Source organism: Nelumbo nucifera, chromosome 2 (genome assembly GCF_055504915.1).
Source record: "Nelumbo nucifera cultivar China Antique chromosome 2, China Antique-T2T, whole genome shotgun sequence".
Taxonomy (NCBI): Eukaryota; Viridiplantae; Streptophyta; class Magnoliopsida; order Proteales; family Nelumbonaceae; genus Nelumbo; species Nelumbo nucifera.
In genome coordinates this window covers 1,888,503-1,911,149 of record NC_142650.1, presented here as the reverse complement: position 1 = coordinate 1,911,149, position 22,647 = coordinate 1,888,503, and the positions used below count along the sequence as shown (strand labels likewise).

Here is a 22,647-nt window from a genome sequence, read left to right as displayed (position 1 = left end):
AAATGAACACTTACAAAATTTTTGACACCTGTCCCTTAAAATACCTCAGCCTAATACCCACTTTTGATAATTGTCAAAATATTTATTAAGTTCTCATTTAACTGCTTACTTTTAAGGTTAAAAGCCGTGTAATCCACGTTAAAATTAAAACGATTCCTTGTTTCAAAACCTACCTTTCCAAGGATTGAGAGACGAGCCAAGCTTTGGGAACTTAAATTCAGTCTTGGCTTCGATCATCTTAGCACTATTCGGCAATGCCCAATAAAACAGACACGATCACCACTTGCTTTATATTCAAAACACCGGGTAAACTGCCTTCTGGTTGCATCAACAGTGTCTGTATTTTATTGGATTCTTCGGCTGTAGGTTTGCAGTTGATGTGATCTCACGTTTTTGAAATGTGACGCCTCAGTTTATCATCCTCAAACAGTATGATGGCAAAACAGTTTGAGATTATCCAACACATTCCGTGATACTCAGAATCCATTTAATAGTTCAATGTACAATCCCGATTTCTCAACAATAGGTTTTCTTTTTGGTAAAAAATTCTCAACAATAGGTTAAACCTATGTCTGAATGTTGGGAAGTGCCGTCAAAGCTTCGCTGCAATCTGCAGCCACCGGCTTGACACTCCGATCTTACAACTTGACAAGATTATGTCATATAAGGAGAGTGCACAGCATAAAAGTTCAACTAGAACTGAAACAGAAGACACATCCCAGAAATCAAAGACAAAAAATAATCTATGCTTTTATCTAAATGGAAAATTTTAGAGAAAAATAAAGTGTTACATCAATACAAGTTTACAACCTAATGAATACCTTTCTTTTCATCCCCCTTCTTTTTTGCCATTATGGCTTGAATCAAAAGTACATGGTCCACCTGCAAGGTAACAAGCCTTGAACAGTTTTGATGGCTTACTCAGATTGGTATTGTATATTTGTACGTATAGACTGATCAGTGATCAGTCTTTTATTCAACATAGGCTTGGGTAGAAGGCTGCTGACGTTTTAAAAGCAGCGAGTTCTTCAATGACCTTCACAGACTTCCCTTGTGTCGCATTCTCTTGCATATTGGTATTGCAGCCCCACAAACGAATCACAAGTCTCCTACACTTTGGGGACGATAATCTCAAATACCTATTGTACCAGTCAATAACATCACTCTTTTTTATGCTTCTGAGTTCCTCTGCCTCCTTTGCTGACATATCAAACAAGTACCTGCAGTTAAAGTGTTTTTGAGTTGCATAAAGCACAAATTTCTCAAGCAAATTATGAAATGACAACATCCAGAATTTTATAGTTTATCACCTTCTGATCAGGCTAGGCTGGTCTTCAGCATATAAAATCTACAAAGTGGGAACACTTTTGAATGTCTTGCATGTAGACCAAGGCAAGAAATTCAATTTCCTAAATTTTTCTTTTGACCGATTACAACTTCTTAGACTTTTAATCGAATAAAACAAAAAGCTTTGACGTGGCCGTGGCAGCCATATGTTAAAACTGAAAAAGCAGAAAAGCTACCAAATAATTGAATAAAAAATAAAGATCACTTGAGTAATGCATTTAAACAATTATCAGCTCTTGTGACACTCAAAGAGAAATGCCAGGGCTTTAACCCACAGTAGTAAAATAATTCAAGTCGGGTGGGAACAGGGCAAGCTGAAAATCTCTATTGGACAGTTTACTGGTATTAAGGCATTTCTTATTAAATCTATCTGTGCAGTTGCAATTACTAAACCTTAAACTACATAGTCATTGTTAAGTGGCAAGGAATGAGAAAATGAGATCAGAGCTACTATTCAAATGATCTAAAGCAACTACAAGATTTAGGCAAGTTATTACCATCACATCTAGAACTCCTTGGACAACCAATAGAAAGTAAACAAACATCAAGTTCAAAATTTATCCCCCGTGTATGTGCATCTATTATATTGACTTTTAATTGCAGATATTCCTCAAGATTCATCATCTAATGCATGTGCACTAGACACCCAATATTCCATTTACATATGGTAATTCTGTCCATGTTAACAAAGATGTGTACTCAGCAATACCTCTTATCCACGATCTGACCCCAGAGATGATTGGTTTCATATGCAAGTGATGGGTCCTTTTCCAATTTCTTTGCTATCAATCCACTTCTATAATTCTCAAAGGCTTCATCATCAATTTTATCCTGTAGTGACCAAAGACTAGTTAGAAAAGAATTGCCTGTGCATCCATGACTTTGTGTTTAAACTTTAAATGTGTAATTTGACATGTGATGGTTTGGAAATTATCTAACTAATCCTAAATCATACAATTGCTACATGCAAAAAAAAAAAAAAAAAAAAAGAAAGGTTAGCAATTCAGCAGAACTCTGTCTTTGACAAATGCATCAAACCTGTTGTGCAAAGACAACAGATGGCACTATTTATAATAGTAACACACCAAATTAAAGGTAAAGTAAATGTAAGGGTACTTCTATTTTCAAAAGAGTACCCTTTGCCTATTAATTATAGGTGTACTCTCTATACCAGAAATTAGCCCAAATTACCACCCTATAAAGTAGGAAAAACTTTGGCTGTTTGTAAAAAACAGCCTAGGCTGTTTTGGGAGACTGCTATGAATGACATCTCATAATAGTGTGAGTAAAATAGTATTTACACTCGATACTTTTTTAGTTGAAAAGACAAATGAGGACCTGAATTAGCTAAGGTGCCATGTGTAGAGGCTCCCTAAACAGCCCAGGCTGTTTTTTTCCAAACAGCCAAAGTGATCTCTATAAAGTATTCTTCCAGGCCCAACATCAGGATGAAAAATCATATAAAAGGTGATCTGTCACATGTGCAACAAATGGAGGACATTGTGAGCCATCCTTAAAGAGAGCCTGCTCAGAACTCAACTCCAAAAACTAACATATCTCGATCATCATATCCAACAACTTTACTCTTTTTTGTTCAGGGTCATTTCCCAAGTTGTTTATCCACATAAACAAACACGTAATCTGAGAGATTTGAAGGTTAGGGTCATCTAATTTAAATTCAGTCTAAGCCAAAAAGATCCCTCAGGTTTGGACATTTTCAACTGTGTGCCCCCAATGTCACCCAGGTATATACAATGACCACTGAAGTACACCTTAGATTTTCTAATTGAACAACGTAAGAGGGTTGTTTATTTATTTATTATTAGTGGGTGGGAAAATTGATACAAGTATCCAGAAGCCCAGAGCGACTACCAGCTGAATTTTACCAACAGGTAAAGAAACCCGGATGCGTACCAGTAACTCCTGCAAACCATCTATGAAACTGTCAATTCTCTCCTGCAAGTAGAGTGGACTATACTTGGATGATTGGACACAGAAGCAAAATCCCAATACACAGTAAGTTATCCGTGGGCTACACTCAACAACATATCCAAGCTGCTCCTTGGTCCTATATCCACACAAAGAACATTGCAAACAAATCAGATAATAGCCTAAGCCTAACCTGGGATAGATATAGATCCAAACCATAGTTTTCAAAGCATACACCAACAACTATATCAATTGAAAAGTAGCAATGGTAAATGTTTAAAACATAGCATCTTAAATAAGCTAATTGCAATAGTTCAAACATAATATTACAATATCTAATAGAGCAATTGCATGTCAAGAAACTATTAGCAGCTGAAGGAAGCTTTAACTTTTAGAGAGAGGGTTATTACAATTCTGTTAAATAAGAGAGAGAGAGAGAATAATTGCAGAAAAAAGAAGGAAATGAAGAGAACTGTCACTTTTGCCCTTCTCTTCTTCTCTATAAACCCCTTGGATCCTTTACGTTTCAATAATCAAACCCTAAAACAACGCATATAAGCAATATATATTGTATTGATGCTTCACAAGCATGCATGCATGTATAGATTCTTTTCAAGTAAAAGGGCCATTACTGGCATTTTTGCAGAAAATGGCTGCTTGGACACAAACCTAAATTACCACGCTTGTCAGCTCAAGATTTCACGGTTTTCACCATTAAACCAAGCCATGGCCTCCTCAAATCTCTTGTTTTCAACTACTGTTTTCAACTATTATTTTCATAATCTGAAGTAAAGCATGTTATAAATAAATCATATGATGCATGCAATGAGACATTGACAGACATATTGCCCTTGTTACAAAGTATTAAATGGTGTCCCTCCAATCAAAACACTCTCAGATGTTAGATTTCTCTAACCAAAGATTGCATCACCTTAGTTGGTCAAACAATGGTTCTTCTATTATATCATCAAATAGATCTGCCAATGCTCTCAATCTGGTAGCCTCCACCCCAACATCTTGCTCAATTTGAAAATAAAGCTGCCAGGGAAAATTTAAATCAGTAACAAGAGATGAAGTATGTTATCATGAGGCAAAGGACCTAAAAGATTAAAAAGGTAAACCAAATCCAATTACCTCAACCACGGAATTGGTTTCCAATTTATTCTTGACAGGTACATCCCTAACAAAGTTGGCACCAGAGGGAAAACATATAACACGCTCTTCATGCCACATTTCCACTGGCAGAGGCACAGTAAAGTTTTTTCTGAAGATATCCATAATATTGATTGCTTCTTCTTCCGTTAAGTTGCCATGGCAAAGGCCCTCAATGTGCAACTATTCAGATTCAGATTAAAGGTAATTACAAAATAGTCCAGAGCAGGAACTGAAGAAGAAATAAATTTGTTAAGACAACTAAGGTTCTGACATGCATAGACTGCAAGTGGTATCTGTTTATCTGAATTTGAAATCAAATTTGATCCATTTATAATTGGATCGAAATGGATTCACCCCTATCTGATCTGATATGATCCAGTTTGGTTCAAGTAAAATGTACATGCTTATAATATATACCTAAAATGTGCCTTAGCCAACCTAGCCATTTATTTTCTCTGTCTTCCATATCCCTAGATTAGTTGCTAAGAGGATGGTTTAAAATGACCATATATTTCCCAATATTTCTAGGACATTTCCATTTCCATGAATACCAACATGAAAAATTACTGGAACCAATGAAACTACTGGTGCTATGTGGAGTTCGAGAGACTACCACTTTGAGCCAGCCAGCTGAAAATTCTTTTCAAACATTAAGTTAAACCTTAGTTTTTATTGTGTAATAAATTATTTGGTTGATCTATTAGAATTATTTGCACTTTCAATGTGTTTAAAATTTGCTTGAACTTGCTCTATAATGTAGTCCCAACTCTTTTTGTTTTTTCGTTTTTTCTTTTTTTTTTGGGGGGGGGGTGAAGGTTAGTTTTGATTCTTAAAGTTTGTAAGGCAACTTCATAGCATATTATTTTTTATCTATTATAATATTAGTTTCTTAGCTTTGTTTGATGATTTGGGAAAAAGATAATAATTTAATGGTCTAATTATGCATCTTTTTATCATTACATAAAACAGTATTCTATATTTTTGCAATTTCACAATGTTTCCACAATGTCTATAATTAATTTCCATATGACTTTTCTGACATTTCTGAACTTAAGAGAAGGGAGTCTAGGGCTGGGAAGATCGCTCATAGAAACTCATCACTCCTAGGAAAAAAGCTGTGGAGGTACTCTAAGGAACCTGATAAGCTCTACCATACAGTCATTAAGGGCATACATGGCTATAGAGACAAACGGTTGGGAAGGGGGCTTGCATGCAAGAGCAACTTTGTCAACTGCATGGAAATCCATTCATTACATTATTCCTTCTTTCCTACACTTTATAAGGTATGATGTCCTTTCTGGCAATAAAACCATACTTTGGCTAGACCTTTGGTAGCTAGATATTATATTAAAAGACAAATACCCTTCTCTTTTTTTCCATCCTTAAGTTTGATTGCCTTGTCTCTGTTGCTTATCATTATCTCCTCATGGATTATCGTGGGATCTGGGTTTGAGATGGGGTCTTAGTTATTGTAGAATTTGGAGATTTTGGCTCTTCTTGAATCATCAGGGATGTCATTTGAATCCATCAAAACAAAATTCTAGAATAAGGACTCTTAACCCATCTAACTCCTTCACTTGTGCATCTTATTTCGTGGGATTTTGATCAGATCCTTCCCTCATTCCTTTCTGCCCAGTTAAAACCAATTGGAGAAGATCAGTACCACCTATAGTTTGAGCTTTTTTCTTGAGAGGTCTATTACAATAAAATTAACACACTGGAAAATTTACCAAGGAAAAGACTTTCCTGGTGTTTATCTCCACACATGTGCCTCATGTGCAATGCTTATGGGGAAAATCCTTTGCATCTACTAATCCACTGTAGGTTTGGGATGGCTATCAGGAGCCTTGTTTTTTTCTTTTGTTGCTTGGATGCAGGACAAGGCCACAAGCTGATCTGAAACAAAGAGAGGCAGGATGTTGTGGAGGTGTGCAAGGGAATGTACTTTATGGTGTGGGTGGGAAGAAAGTAGTAACCACAATTTGAATGATAAGGAAAATGGCCTAAGCACAACCATTGACAAAACTTCCATCAAAGTGGCACAATGGGTTAGGACTGTAGACTTGTTTGTCCCTTTTAAGATTGAGGACATTATCTGAAATTGGAGGGAAGTGGCTGATTTTACTTCGAATTGGAAGCTATGTTTGCAGGTCTAAAAAAGGTAAAAGAAATGAGATACAATAAGTTAATAGTAGAAGATTTATCAAAAAAAAAAGTTAATAGTAGAAGGAAACTCCAATGTCAAAACAGGCTGGCTGGGAAGTAATGAGGATTGGGAGCAGTCTTTCAATGAACACCTAGGTCTGCGAACAGCTTTGCAGACAGGCTGACAAAACAGCAGGTAACTCGATGTATTGGGGAATAGTACAGCAAGGGTAACTTGTACTTTTTTATCAGCAGAAAATATATTTTATTTTATTATATTTGATTAACAGAAATTAGTACAACTTGGTGATGGGAGTGCCATTCCCATCAAGTTACATAGAAGCCAAAAATAGTACCTGCTTCAAAGCCCCTTGTTTGGCAAGGGAACCAGCTAACCCATTTGCACTCCTGACCCACTTGAAATCAACCTCTATATCCTTTGCAATCTTTTCCACTTCACTATCACATGTTTAAGAGTCCAAGGAGTATGTCTATTGTAACTTGCCCATGAAATGACTACTTTTGAGCCTCCTTCCACCACAATTTGCCTAAATCCCAACTGCTTTGCTAGCCAGAGACCTTGTAGCAAAGCCAAGAGTTCAGCCTTCAAGCAATTTACCATAGCAATTGGCCCTAAAAACAATGCCAAAATCCTCCTTTCTGAATTTTTGATTACCCCTATTCCTGCCAAACCTGGGTTGCCAAGGGAGCTCCCATCAAAGTTCAATTTGATTTTGTTTCCTTCTGGAGGTTACCAATCCACTCTTGCTTTGTCTTTTCTCTTGAAGACTGCTACTTCACCCCAAGCTCTTAGGAAATCAGTGACTGAGAAATCTTGGAAGCTGTCCAATGTTTTTATCCAATGTGCTACCTTCAACTTTATGTTGTTTATCAATTCCTCTAGTGTTCTTCTTTTTTCTAAGAAGATTCTATCATTCCTTTCTTCCCAAACCACCTAACAAATTGCTACCTTTATAGCTCTCCAATGCACTGTCCCTCTTTTCTTTGGTTGCCTCAAGAAGTTAGGATTGAAAAGCAAGGTGCCAACCAGCTGGTTGGTAAGGTCTCCTGCTGGTCGTTGTGGAGACTTGGGAGTGAATTCTGCCTGCACCTGGGTTGGGGGATGGACTACCCACCACATCTTGAGGGGGAGACCTGCATCCAAAAAGAGAATAGAAAAACTCCCAAATTCAATGCACAGAGGTACATGAGAATAATAAATGAGATAGAGTCTCACCACTTTGCTTACATAAGAAGCACAAGGAGAAAAGCAAGCATAAGGCTTTCTACTCTTCAGCATATCACAAGTATTTACCTTATCAAGGAAGATTTCCTAGCAGAGAGCTTGAATTTTAAGTGGGATAGGCTTACTCCAAATTTCTTTCAACGGGAGGTCCACTACTCGGGATTTAGACAAGGCAAGGACTTAGAAAAAAGAGGAACAAGTGAAGAGACCATCTAAAGAATCTAACCAAATTCTAGGGTCCTCAAGGGAAGGGTCCAAATATACTTGCCCTTACAAGTACAGTAAGTGGACCAAGGAAGAACATTCATTTTCCTTTAAATCTCTTTTGAAGCCCAAGTTCCAATTTAAACCGGTTGGAAAAGCTATTCCTAAACTAGAAATAGTTTCCCCCTTAAAGTTAGAAAGAGCAAAGAGTTCAGGAAATTGGTCTTTGAGCAGACTTTCCCTACCCATAGATCTTCCCAGAAATGTACTATATCACCCCTTCCCACATCAAACCCGATGGAGTTAATGAAGGTAGGGTAGACATCATGAATTACTTTCTAGGGAGAAGCTGAAGAGGAGTGACGAGCAACTTCAGCATCCCAGCCATTACCTTTCAACCCATGAATGCCTTCTATTACCTTGTGCCATAGTTTGTTACTCTCAAAAGGGAATCTCAGCAACCACTTGCCTAGTAAAGCAGTGTTTCTAGAGACAAGGTTTTTTTTTCATTTGATCAGCAAAGAAAAGCTATTTTATTAAAGAGTGAGGAACAAGAGCCAAATTACAATACAGCCAATATGTCAACAAAAAACAGATTACAATTGTGCCGAAAACATCTGTGACCTATGGACCCCCTGCTTAACTAATGAGTCAGCCATTCCATTTGCAGTCCTTCTGATCCAAGTGAATGAGCATTGAGTTCCCTTGCCAGACTTTCTATCTCTCTGAGGGTGTGTCTATATCTAGGGACCATTACACCTTGTGGTAGTCCAAGTGATAACCAGTTTTGGATCCCCTTCAACCTCCAGATTTTGCAAGTTTGCTTGCTTAACAAGTTTTAGACCTTGTAACAGCGCTAGCAGCTCAGACTTAATTGAATCTTCTACCCCTAGAGGACCTGGATACATTGCCAATACCTTCTGTGAAGAATCTCTAAATACACCACCTATGCCTGCCAGTCCCGGGTTTCCTAAGGAGCTACCATCAAAGTTCAGCTTGACATTGTTGCCAACTGGAGGCTTCCACTCCATTACATTTTTTATCTTTCCCTTTAGAAGAGTGTGCTACTTCATTCCATGCTCTTGTTATATCAGTCACTGAAAAGCTTTGAAAGAGCTCCAGTGTTTTTAGCCAGTGTGCAACCTTTATCTTTATGGCATCCACAATTTCTTCCTTTGACCTCTGTTTTTCTTTGAAAATCCTTGCATTTCTTTCCTCCCATGCAGTCCACACCACCACTGCCCTAACTGCTTTCCACATAACCCTTCCTCTTTTTGTCAACTTGTTCTCTCTATGGTTGCAGGTGGATTTCTCCTCAGGGTGTAGTGAGTTTCTAGAGACAAGGTTTCCTAACCCTATTCCCCATTTTTCCTTAGGTTTGCTAACTTGTTCCCATTTAACCAGGTGATCCTTTTTTTTCCTCTCCCGGTTCCCAAAAAAGTCCCTCATGTATTTCTCTAGTAGTCCTACTACCTTAGTCAAGATTCGGAAGGTAAATAGGAAATAAATGGGATGGTTTGCTAGTGTGGTTCTAATCAAGGTTATTCTTCCACCCTTGGAGATATAATTACGCTTCCAAAGGGCTAGTTTCCTAGCAAACCTTTCTACAATTGGCTTCCAAAACTCATCTGACCTAGGATTCCCTTCGAAAGGCAATCCCAAGTAACTAATAGGCCAGCTCCTGAACTCACACCCCAAAATCTCAACAAACCTCAGGAGTTCCCCTTCTTTTTTTTTTTTCTTGATAAATGAGTAAAAGTTTTATTAATCCAACAGATAAGAGTTACAAGCAATGCAAGGAAAGGCACGAGATGCGACATTTTCTTTCAGATTGATCACCGAATTATAAATTCAAATGAACAAAGTACAAGGTAGACCAAAATAAAGAATTCCAAGAAACCCCTTGTTTAGCAAGTGAGTTAGCCATCGAGTTTGCTGATTTGCCTAACCACTGGACTCTTAATTGTCATATTCCTTGTTAGCCACTTGACTTTTTTAAGGAGATCTCTATAGCCCTAGATCACAAAATTCGGATTCAGCAACCATCCCACAACCACCTAAGAGTCCCCTTCAATAAGAAAATGCTCTATTCCTAGTTGATTTGCAAGTTGGATTCCTTGTACAACAAGTAGTTCAGCCCTTATAGAGTCTCCTAGACCCACAGGACTTGAATATAAAGATATGATACTACTATCTTTGTTTCTCAGCACTCCTCCTATGCCCGAAGGTCCAGGGTTACCTTGGCTGCTCCCATCAAAGTTCATCTTAATAAACTCCTCCCCAAGTGGCATCCATTCTACCACATATCTGTTCTTCTTGGTAGAAGTATTAGCCATTGCTAACCAGCATCCATAGGTCATCAAAGGAATAGGTATCAAAAAGGTTTAGTGATTTTAGCCACTGAGTTGCCCTTGTCAGAACACAATCCTAAACTTCTGAAAAGCTTATTTCCTTTTCACAAAAAAATCTGATGTTCCTCCCTTTGTGTGCCATTCAAAGGTAGACAGACTAAACAACAAGTTAATATCAGATGGCAGGTTCCACCTACACTCAAACAACACAAAAATCCAATTCAATAAAGATGCAGCAAAGGAGCAAGAGATCAGTAAGTGGTAACAGTCCTCATTCTGAGCTTTACAAAGAACACACTAATTAGGGGATAAACACCAATTTGGTCTCTTCCTTTGTAGGTTTTCAAAGGTATTAATCTTACCATAGTAGACTTCCCAACAAAAAACAACCTTTGGGGGAATGGGTCTAGTCCAAATTTCTTTAACTAGGAAACCTTGGGGTGCAGGAGTAGAGCAAAGGGATTTGAAAAAGGAGGAGCAGGTAAAGTTGCCTTTCGGATTAGTGGTCCAAATTCTTAAGTCAGGTTTAAGAGGATCCAAGAAAGCAAACTCAAGTGCTACGAACAACTTTGAGACACAAGCAGATTCATCTTCACGTAACCCTCTTCGGAACCAAAATCCCATTTTAAGGCCAAAGGAGAAACCAGGGAGGAAATAAACTTGGAAATCTAATCTTTCTTGTAAAGGGAAAGAGAGTAAAGAGAGCGAAAAAGGTCTTCAAGGGGTTGGTTGCCCACCCAAATGTCTTCTCAAAAAAGAACATTATTTCCAAAATAGACATCATACCCGACCAATCAGAGGAATTTGGGAAGGATCCCATGTATAGCCTTCCAGGGTGTTGCAAGAGCCACCCGTCGAGATACCCCCAACATCCCAACCATTCCCCAAACAGCCATGAATACTATTCACCACCTTGTGCCACATCTCTCTCCCCAAAGTCCATCTCCATAGCCATTTCCCAAGTAGAGCTTCATTCTTAAGAACTAGGTTACCTAATCCTAATCCCCCGTCTTCCTTCTACTATGTCCCACCTAATTAGATGATCCTTCTTTGCTTTCCCTGACTCCCACAGAAAATCCCTCATCACCTTTTCTAGCTTCTTCCTCCACACATTTATTTCTCCAAAGGAACTCCAGTAGTGTTTCCACAAACAAAATCCATCCCTTACTCTGTTTTCCAAAAGGGATGCAAATCAGTTGTTTTCTACTATCCCCAAACCATTCTGCCAACATGATGAACCATTCTTCAAGATTACATCTTAACTTAGCTACAAACACCTCATTCCTCTTCAATTTGTTCTTCCAATTCTGCATTTTCCTCAACACTAGTGTCTCATCCAAAAAATCTTTTATCCAGGGTTGTCGATTCTCTCGGGAGGTATACCATAGCACTTTCTCTTTGCTGATCTTCAGGTTAACCAGGTTCCTTGATTTCACCTCTTCAAACTTGAATGTTTTTGCTTCAATTGAGACTTCCTTTCTCCACCTGCCCACAAATTCGAACATGCTATCTTCCGTCTCACCCATTGCTTCACAAGGGGAACCTGTATTTAATACTAATTTTCACAAGGATGGTTAGCTGAGGTTGACCATCTATCCACTTTTTTGCACTCTAAGTTATACTGATTGATAAGATGTCCAAAGAGTCGCTGGTTGAAGTTTCAGGAAATTTAGTTTCAATATGTTTTGATAATGATATATAATATCAAAGTCATTTTTATTTCACTTTACTAATATACACGAACCAAATTTGGATCCAAATATGGTTAGATTCGGATCCAAATATACATGAAACAAATTTGGATCCACCTTATATCTGATTTGATCCAATCTGTTTGCAGCCCTACCTATCAAGCAATAGAACTTTTGGCCCAAAAGTTGGTCCAAAGGAGCTCCATCATTCATTGACAAGATCAGTTTAGGAGAAAAGTATTGTTAAATAAAGATGTAGTAAAGACTCAATAAGCCATTTATGCATGTACCTGGGAAAGAAGCTCAGGAATGAATGCCTCCAAGTCAGCAAGAGATAAATAAACAAGGCAAGCCAACTTGTCATCTACATCCCAAAAAATTTCACGCAGAACTTGCAATCTTAGATATGATGAATGACTTAAAGGCTTCATATTGGCATTTCTGAAAGCCCTCTCCATATCTTCTTTAATAACCTGTTAGAGTTCCACATTAATCAAACACCTGGTTGCAAATTAAAAACCATCAACATGTATTTTGTTTCAATTAAATCAAATCTCAAATTAAAAACCATCAACATGTATTTTGAATCTTAACAAACTGAACATATCCATCTCTGGAATCTCTCACCACCATTTTCTATGTCCAGAAATCTTTCTTTAGTGTGTTTCTTTTCGATGTAAATCCATCAAGAGAAATGCAATATGTTCATTAGATTTTTGGTACAACCATTAAATATATTTATGGATATGTTCCTATTTCCATGTTATGAATAAGATAGATGCATATTATTTTTTATTTGAGAAAAGTGAAATATGAATTGTATTGAATTTGATGATAAAAAATCCCTGTAAACAACTTGTGGACGAATGAAATGAGTTACGAGCAAGGTTAGCATTCCTTTAAACAACTTGTGGATCAAGCATAATTTTATGTTTTTTAATGAGAATGCCAAGAAAGTACAATATAACGAGCAAGGTTCAAAATATCGATACGTATCTGTAGTGAGAATGGACCGAATGGGCCTTAGTTTCTATAGTTTAATCAAGTCATGTTTTTATTTTGTTTATGTTCTTTGAGTAGTGGGCTTTAGTTATGGGCCTGCTACTTGTTTTTATTGTTTCTTTAGTGCTGGCCACTCCATTGAGGGCACTCATGGAATTGTACTTAGATTAGAATTAAAAGAAATGAAAGCTATCTATGGGGGCTAGAGAGAGAGATTGAACTATTCTCTTTTCTCTTCCCTTCTCCTTTTATCTCATCTCCTTCTTCAAACTTCTGCTAAAACTTCTCTTTCTTCTTTTCTTTTCTTCTCTTTTCTATATTTTCTGAATTATTACAGGTGTGTTTCACAACTGTATCATATCGGTTGGCCTCCCGATATGCCCCTACAGTGGGTGTTTCGGGGTCTGACCTGGTTCGGGGGGTAGACATGCCTTAAACTGATCCCTCTGAACCATATTGAAAGAAAAGCTAAAAAAAATAAGTGAAGCTCAATATTTTGAACCTTGATAATGAGAATAAAAAATGCATCCATAATGCTCTAAAGGTATATACCTTAAAACGATCAGCAGTCGGGCAAAATTTTCTGGCTACAGTCAAAATTTTTGACACCAAAATAGGAAGCTTGTCATTAAAACCATAGACCTTTAGCTCAATCTTATCACTAATGATAGACAAGGAAGTCTCCAACTTAGCTACACCAGCCTGCACATGAGAATGAAAAGTTATACATGTACAAACCTGAATACTATTAATCTAAGGGGTGAAGCAAATGAACCAATACATTTTGGAAGAATAACAAGAGACATACCAAAATAAAGGAGCAATGAACAATGACAAATGACTTATCAAATCCCATATGTAAATATTCTACTACATAAAAAATGTGTGAAATATTACACAAGTTGAATACAAAATTCAAAACAAAATGATGAATAAAATAAATAATATATATAATAAAAATTTTGGTAAATGAGAAGTTTATTTCAATTCTTCGAGTCGTCATAAATAGAGACAAAAATAATGCAGTGTCATGAATATCCTTCACAAAAGAATTGAATTGCACACCTGAACACTTTAAGCCAACAAAAATTTTAATATGTTAGTACCTAATACACTATTGGACAAATATTTAGAAAACATTTATGGGAGGCACAAAACACTACTTTAAAATGTTAGTAGGAATAGAAGATAACTTTGAAGGTCAATGCCCAATCTTGAAAGGGATGGACCGAATAAGAACCAAACCGTCAAAATAACATTTTAGCAAAAAGTGGTCACTGTCACAGTCGGATCCACATTCTAACCCTAGTCAGCCCAAGATGTTATAACTGCACGTACTGATGAAAAAGATTTTACAGTAATGGGTCCAATTCATAGGAATATAAGCATGTTGGATAATTAATCAAGGAGTTTACCTGATATAAAACCTCATTCAAGTCATCCTTCAGAAGATTTACAAACAATTCAGTCAAAACACATCTCTTTACATCGGCATAGCCTCCTTTTACAGTAATGAGAAAGTATGTATTTGCACGAGGAAGTTTGAAGGTCTCATCGAGCTTGTACCAGAACTTGATTAATGGTTGATCTAGTATGCATCTTGGGAAATGTGTATTTGCAAGATTATTTGATGAACCATTGCTGCGGATAGAAAAGTCACGTGGAATGAAGTCATTCTTCACAGGCATGTGAAGTGCTGGATCAATTTCTGGAGGATCTCTCCACAGTTCCAAGTGCGTTGGCAGAATTTCTTCTTCAGTATATTGTGATCCAAACCATGGTTCATATTTAAAATCTGAAACATACAGAACAAAAGGGCTGAATACCCTAACCATTGACTTGCAGTCATGACATACACAACATTTGAATGCTCATTATGTAAAAAATTAGTTTTATGGAATGTAAGTACAAAATATAAGGCAGCAGCACAAATAATACAAATTTCATTGTGAAACTTAAGGCTTTTCAAAAGAAGAAAAGCCAACTTTTGAAGTGTACAGTCACATGTGCAATTGAGTGAAATATTCTGTATCAAGAATAACCAACTTTTCTTCTGCATCAAGAATAACCATAATTTACCTCCACTTTTGAAGTCATTGTAGAGTCACATGTGCAATTGAGTGAAATATTCTTTCCTGTGGACTGTAATTCCATTTGCAGTCTGTTGGTGCATTTAGAAAGAAAAAATTGGAATATATTTATCAGTTGATAATGAAGAGCACTCAAGAAACAAGGTGCCGGTTGATATATACTGATTGTTATGGATTGGTCACTTGTCCATTCAGAACTCGGAGACGTCAAGAGAGAAGATACAGGACACAATTTACAGCTGGTTTTGGGTCTATGTGGGAATATGCTTGATGTGACTGGGTTTGGGTCAGTGAAAGTTCTACACCAGTTTCTATGTATTATAATTTCTTTTAATAAAATTTGAATATAAAAAAATGATAGATTTCCAAAAGGATCTCATCATGGAGGATCTGGACTTCAATTACAATTTACAAGCTTTAATATCATCTTATTTAGAAATTTTGCCCACCTGGTGGCCTTTCCTTTAGAAAATCGTGTGGATTTCAATTACAATTTACAAGCTTCAAATTCATCTTCTTTAAGAATTTTGCCCACCTATGTGTGTGTGTGTGTCTGGTCCTTCTCAATATTGCAAACTCAATAGAAAGCATCATAGAAAAGGATATAAAATAGGTATTAGGATTTAAGATAGAAGAAAAACCGCCTTTTGAAAAGAAAGGACTGTTTAGAAAGTTGCAAAAATTCTAAAGAAAGTAGAAGAAATCAGATTTTAAGAGGAGAGAAGAAGAAGAAGAAGGTGGCGACAACTAGGGTTCAGAGAGAGATTTTCGAACATAACCTTCTCTCTTACACCCTTAATTCCATTTCATTAAGTTAAACTTTAATAATTTACAGAGAGGCCCCTAGTTGGGCAGAAAATTAAGAAACATAACACAAGAAAGAATAAGGCCCAGATTAAGGCCCATTATAGCAAAGAATATAAAAAATAAAGAAGGATAAGCAACCTATGGGCCATTCGGCCAATCTTCTCTACACTCCCCCTCAAGTTGAGCACAAATGTCAATCATGCCAAGCTTGCCAGTATCATGCTGAAGTTTAGCCTTGGGAATGCCCTTGGTGAGGAAATCAGCTAACTGTCCTTCAGAGGTGATGAAAGGTAGACACACTTCTCCAGAAGCCACTCTTTCTCGAATGAAATGTCTGTCAACTTCAATATGCTTAGTTCTGTCATGTTGCACTGGGTTGTGAGCAATGTTGATGGCGGTCTAATTATCACAGTATAACATCATTGGCTTATCATGCTCAATACCCAGTTCCTCCATCAAGGATCTAAGCCATAGTAGCTCAAAAACTCCATGAGCCATTGCTTTGTAATCTACTTCGGCTGAAGATCGAGCAACAACTGATTGTTTCTTGCTTCTCCAAGAGACAATATTACCTGCCACCAAGCTACAATACCTAGAGGTAGATCTTTTGTCATCAATGTTTTCGGCCCAATCAACATCTGTGTAGGCTTCAAGTTTCATATGGCCATGCTTAGCAAATAGAATTCCCTTTCCAGGGGAGCCCTTCAAATAACACAGAATCTGCTCTACTGCGGCCATGTGAGTATACCCCTGGGAGCATGCATGAACTGACTAATGCAACTAACAGCATATGCAATGTCTGGCTGAGTCATGCATAGATAGAGAAGTTTTCCAAATAGTCTCTGGAGGACTCCCTTATCTTTTAACAATATTCCATCTGAAGCAGAGAGTTTATGGCTCATATCGATAGGAGTAGCAACTGGTCTAGCACCCATCTTCCCTGTTTCAAAGAGCAAATCAAGAACATACTTTCTCTAAGAGATAAGGATCCCATCCTTGGATCTAGCAACTTCTATGCCAAGAAAGTATCTCAATTCCCCCAGATCTTTGATCTCAAACTCTGTATGAAGGAAAGATTTAATATCATTAATCCCTGATACATCATTACCAGTCACAACAATATCATCAACATAAACAATTAGGTAAACGACCAAGGATCCTCTCCTCTTCACAAAGAGGGTATGATCAGACTATGTCTATACATAGCCAAAGCTAACAAGGGCAGCCCTAAACCTTTCAAACCATGCTCTAGGGGACTATTTAAGTCCATAAAGAGATTTCTTCAGCCTGCAGACCTTTCCTTTCATATCTGTTTCATACATCTCTGGAGGAAGAGACATATAGACCTCCTCATGTAACTCTCCATTCAGAAATGCATTCTTTACATCCAACTGATAAAGTGGCCAGTCTGAGTGTGCAGCCAAAGATAGCAGAACTCTCACATAAGTCATCTTGGCAACAGGGGCAAAGGTCTCTAGATAATCAATCCCATATGTTTGTGTATTGCCTTTTGCAACCAGCCTACCTTGTACCTTTCAATGGTGCCATCAGCATGATATTTGATAGTAAAAACCCACTTACAGCCTACTGGATCCTTCCCTCCAGGCAAATCAACCACTTCGCAAGTGTCATTCTTGTGCAAGGCATCAATTTCTGTTCTCATAGCACCCCTCCATTCTGGAATAGTAAGAGCTTCCGACACAGACCAGGGAATTGGGTTAGAAGCAATAGAAGAAAGGTAGGCAAAATATGGAGAGAGCAAACTATAAGAAAGGTGTTTGGAAAGGTAATGTGCAGTACACTTCCTTTTTCCTTTACTAATAGCAATGGGGATATCAAGGTCTGAAAAGGATGGCTCCAAAGGGGTTGTAACAGTACATGTTGTCTCTTCTGTAACTAGAAGTGCATGAAGCTCATGTGTTATAGGGAAACAATCCACTCATTTCTGGTTCTCTGCCATTGGTACAACCTGGGATTAAAAAGAGGGCAAGGAGGTAAAGGAGGAGGGATAGGAACTCTAGAATAAGAGTGAAATGATTGTTCCTCCCTTGACTCATTTGAAGGAGGAAGAGTCTCAGCAAAAGACTCAACTGGGACGGGAAGGGAAAGAGCAAACAACTGTGACAAATTCTCCCATTTTGGACAATGTCTTTCCTAAGAAGAACCATAAAAGGAAGAAAGCTCATCAAAGGTGACATCCATTGAGACATACCGAGTGCCAATCTTCGGATCAAAACAACAGTAACCCTTTTGTGTGGGGGAATAACCAAGGAAAATACACTTATGAGCTTTTGGTTCAAATTTATGTCTCTAGACACTTGGGATATGTACATAACAAGTGCAGCCAAAGACACAAAGAAGAATAGGAAAAAGATCATTGTCCGGATGAAGAAGACTGAAGGGAAACTTAAACCCCAAAACCTTGGATGGCATACGGTTGATAAGGTAGGTAGCAGTAAAAACAACATCCCCACAAAATTTTGTAGGGACATGTGAGGCAAATAGAATACTCCTTGCAACTTCAACAATATGTCTATTTTTTCTTTCAGCAACTCCATTCTGTTCTGGGGTCCTAACACAGGAGCTTTGGTGAATAACCCACAAATCAATGAGATAACGGGTTAGATTTTTCTGAAAGTATTCTTTTGCATTGTCGAATCTGAAAATTTTAATTCTAGTATAAAATTGGGTTAGGACAAATTCATGGAATTGCCTCACAAGTCTGGGAACTTCATCACAGGACTTCATCAAAAATATCCAATTTAACCGAGAAAAGTCATCAATGAACAAGATAAAATATTTGTAACCACCCATAGAAGGTAAGTGGTAAGGCCCCCACACATCAGAGTGCACAATATGAAAAGGAGAAGAAGATCTTTTATTACTCAGAGAATAACTGTTTCTATAATGTTTTGACAGTTCACACAACTCACAATGAAGACTAGGCAAACTAACTCCCTTAAGCAGTTCTGGAATAAATGACTTGATGCAGAAAAAGAAAGATGATCCAAACGAAAATGACATGACATGACTCGACTAATGAACTCTGTAGATGTAGACCCAAAAACAGCTTTTCCAGGTTGTTCATGGCACTGTCCAGGAGTATCCAGTAGATATATTCCATTCGCCTCATGGCCATTCCCAACCACCTTCTAAGACCCCAGATCATGAAAAACACAGTAGGAAGGAAAGAAGGTTACACAGCAGTTTAATGACTTAGTTAGGCTACTTACAGATAACAAGTTTGTATTTAGCCTGGGTACATGAAGAGCAGAAGGAAGAACCAAGGAATCTGTAGCCTTGATGGTTCCCTTGCCAGAGATAGGGGCAAGAGATCCATTGGCTAGGGTGATTTTGTCACGTCCAGGAAGTAAATAATCCAAAGGATCCTACGATTAACTGAATCAATAATCCAAGGGATCCTATGATTAACTGAAATGGTTGCATGATTGGCAGTAGCCCGTATACCTAAATGAGCAAATGTAGAAGAGGTTGAATTTCCCGGAATGTTGGAAGAAGAGGTCACACCCTCTAGGTGACTGATCATCCTTCCAAACTTCTCATATTATGCCTTAATAGCTGCTAACTGCTCACTAGTCGTCATCTCTTCAGTTTGGTATCTGTCACTATCTGGACCAGCAGCAACATTGGCACTCCCTGCCTTCATATTATCAGACTTACTTTTGAAACCGAAGAGGAAGAAGCTCAGGATGCAATTTCCAACACTTGTCTTTAGTGTGTTTTGGCTTTTTACAATACTCACAGATAATCTCGTTCTTCCCTGAGCTACTTGGAGTCCCTGCAACTCCCTTGAGTTTCACTCCCTTATTAGCAAAGTGATCATTTAGACCAGCCCCTTGGACCTGGCCAAGTCTTCCGCTTTCTTCACTACGTACCAAGGCATTGGCTTGAGACAGTGAAACACTATCCTTGGATAAAATATTTTGCTTTGTGATGTCATACTCTGGATTCAGCCCTGTCAAGAACTCAAACACCTTGTTTCTCTCAACCAGTTTCCTGTAGGTCTCAGCATCATTAGTGGTTTCCCAGGCTACAGCTTCTATCAAATCTATTTCTTGCCATAAAGACTTAAGTGTTGAGAAGTATACACCTAATGGTTTCTCCTCCTGTCTCAAATTCTTCACATCACTTCTCAACTTGTAAACCCTAGCCACATTTAATTTCTGGGAATAAGTTTCAGCAATACTATCCCAAAATTTCCTTTGTTGAATTCATCCACAAATAATGCTAACTAATCTGTGGTTGCATTGAGTTCACAAGCCATCCAATAGCAGTACAATTTTCTTGCATCCACTTTTCATATGATGGATCATCTTCCGAAGGAGCCTTACTGCTCCCGGAGATAAAACCCCATTTGCCTCTACTATAGATATGAATTTTTACTGATTGTGACCAAGCCAGATAATTAGTTCCATCCAGCTTGACTGTGGTCACAACCAGTAGAGAGTCTATAGAGGCTCCCGGAACCTGTCCGGATTCAGCAACATGCTTGTTTTCCAATTCTAAAGAGTTCATCTTCTTAAATACTTCGAAAATGACTTCTAACAACTTCGAATAACAACAAATGAAGACAGAACAAAAACTGTGTTTTGAGCCAACCTCTATGCAGCTGTACCAGCAACCTGCATCACACCCGAAAGCCGGGAGAAATAAAGAAAACTCAGCCGCTCCTTGTAGACTTCATAGAACACCAATCCACTTGATTCAATCTTCAAGATGAAGGATGAGAAGGCCTTCAGTCACTGAACGCCCAGGTCAAACTCCCTATGGGGCCCGCAATCAGATTTCTGCAAAAAATTAGGGTTTTGGGCAACACACTTGAATCTGTCAAGAGGACAACAAAACCAGCCCCCTTCTCTCCAGAAACCACTAACAACTAGGCTGAAATAAGAGGGAAAAACGAGCCTACTCTGATACCAAGAAGAAAAACAACATTTTCAAAAGAAATGACCGTTTAGAAAGTTGCAAAAATTCAAAAGAAAGTAGCAGAAATCAGATTTAAAGAGAGAAGAAGAAGAAGAAGAAGAAGGTGGCGGCAACTAGGATTCAAAGAGAGATTTTCGAACATGACCTCTCTTACACCCTTAATTCCATTTCATTAAGTTAAAACTTTAATAATTTACAGAGAGGCCCCTAGCTGGTTAGAAAATTAAGAAACATAACACAAGAAAGAATAATACCCAGATTAAGGCCCATTACAGCAACGAACATAAAAAATAAAGAAGGATAAGCAGCCTATGGGCCATTCGGCCCATCTTCTCTACAAAGATTTATATTAGATGTCTAGTGCTTCTCTTAGACTCAGACAACCCCACATAGTTCGCTTTGAGGCTGAGATGAGTGGTTCTAGTGCTTCCCTTCATAACTCTTGACTAAAATGACATCAATTCCAAATTACTGGAGCATAATACACATGAATGTGACTCACATAGTACATGGACCATATATTAAAAAATTATTAAATGTAATCTTAACTGTTCATCCAGGAACCTTTTTTTTGGCAATCAGGAACCTTGTATAACTTCCGAATGATAATAATAACACCTAACTAGAAAGAGATACACCACAAATTCAAGGATTGACACTGCATTATGGAAGCAAGGAAAGAATCCATGGAGAAAGAAATTAGTTTTCTACCCTTCAACCGACTAGAAATTAAACTTTTGGCGAACATCCTTTTAGGCCCTCCTCTTTCCTTTTTTTGTCTGAGTATGATATTTTTTGTAATATCTAATAAGTTAAAATTGATGGATATCCATTTGTAATATGTTTATCAGTCATACTTGATGAAAACACAAACATATAGAACATTGAGTTCTTCTTTGTACAAGGGGTTCACTCATTTTTTAACTTGATTAGTAACATAGAAGCTTAATAAAACACAACCATACAGAGAAGCTTAATAAAACAACTTAACAACAAGATATAACAATTGACTAAAAAAGCAGAGAAGTTACCCAGTGACTGCTTGTAAAAAGATTTTGATAATGTGTCAACCCTCATATTCTCTGGTGTAAAAAAGCTCAAGATATGCATTATCAGTTTTTCATCCCACAATTCATAAGCAAAGTCGCCATAGATTACATGTTTTTCTGGATACACAAGCAAATTCTCTGCAACAAAGAGCCCACAAAGATTATGAATTGCATAATACATAATATTTACAAACTTAATGAATCAACTGTCCTTGCAAGCATGCTTGAAGTCATTCTACAAGAATAATTACTATTAGTGTTCCTTTTAGCTGTGATAATATCATCCTCAAAATGAAAAAAGAAAGAGGATACCCAGGAAATAAACAGGGGACTAAAATGATGGGAGAAATCATACTGATACTGCAATTAAGTTTATTATGGTAATTGGGTTTCTTAAATAAAAAAGAAAAAGAAAAGACACAACCAATCACACCAACACATCAATATTCTGAACAATAGAGAGTGGGCACACGAAATACTATTAGAAGCAGTTTATTATGGTAATTGATTTCACAAACCAAGGCTTCAGCTTTTAGAACATATTTCCTACTCAACAATTTTACGATCACATAGAGTTATCATAAATGCTGGTGAGAAAAAACAGGGGATTTTGACAATAACAGACACCTCTTTTCACAGTAGGAGTTTCAACTTTCAACTCCCACTAAATAGGGGTGAGCATTG

General features: G+C 37.6%; 1 protein-coding gene across 4 annotated transcripts in view; it reads right to left on the bottom strand.

Annotated features, from left to right (window-relative positions):
• Positions 1-642: 642 nt before the first annotated feature.
• Positions 643-22,647, bottom strand: part of LOC104594500 (Insulinase (Peptidase family M16) family protein) — a 55,463-nt gene continuing 33,458 nt past the window's right edge. For 3 of the 4 annotated variants that reach the window (XM_088898093.1, XM_088898094.1, XM_088898095.1), the window contains 9 exons: positions 21,946-22,101; positions 14,486-14,865; positions 13,623-13,772; positions 12,359-12,541; positions 4,411-4,611; positions 4,208-4,314; positions 3,262-3,415; positions 2,057-2,178; positions 726-1,220 (listed from right to left, as the gene is read on the bottom strand). In XM_088898093.1, the coding sequence (XP_088754219.1) occupies positions 977-1,220; positions 2,057-2,178; positions 3,262-3,415; positions 4,208-4,314; positions 4,411-4,611; positions 12,359-12,541; positions 13,623-13,772; positions 14,486-14,865; positions 21,946-22,101 (1,697 nt within the window). In that variant the 3' untranslated portion in view covers positions 726-976. Of the gene's footprint in view, positions 700-725; positions 1,221-2,056; positions 2,179-3,261; positions 3,416-4,207; positions 4,315-4,410; positions 4,612-12,358; positions 12,542-13,622; positions 13,773-14,485; positions 14,866-21,945; positions 22,102-22,647 lie in introns of those variants that run through there. The other variant, XR_016082520.1, reaches the window with a different exon arrangement.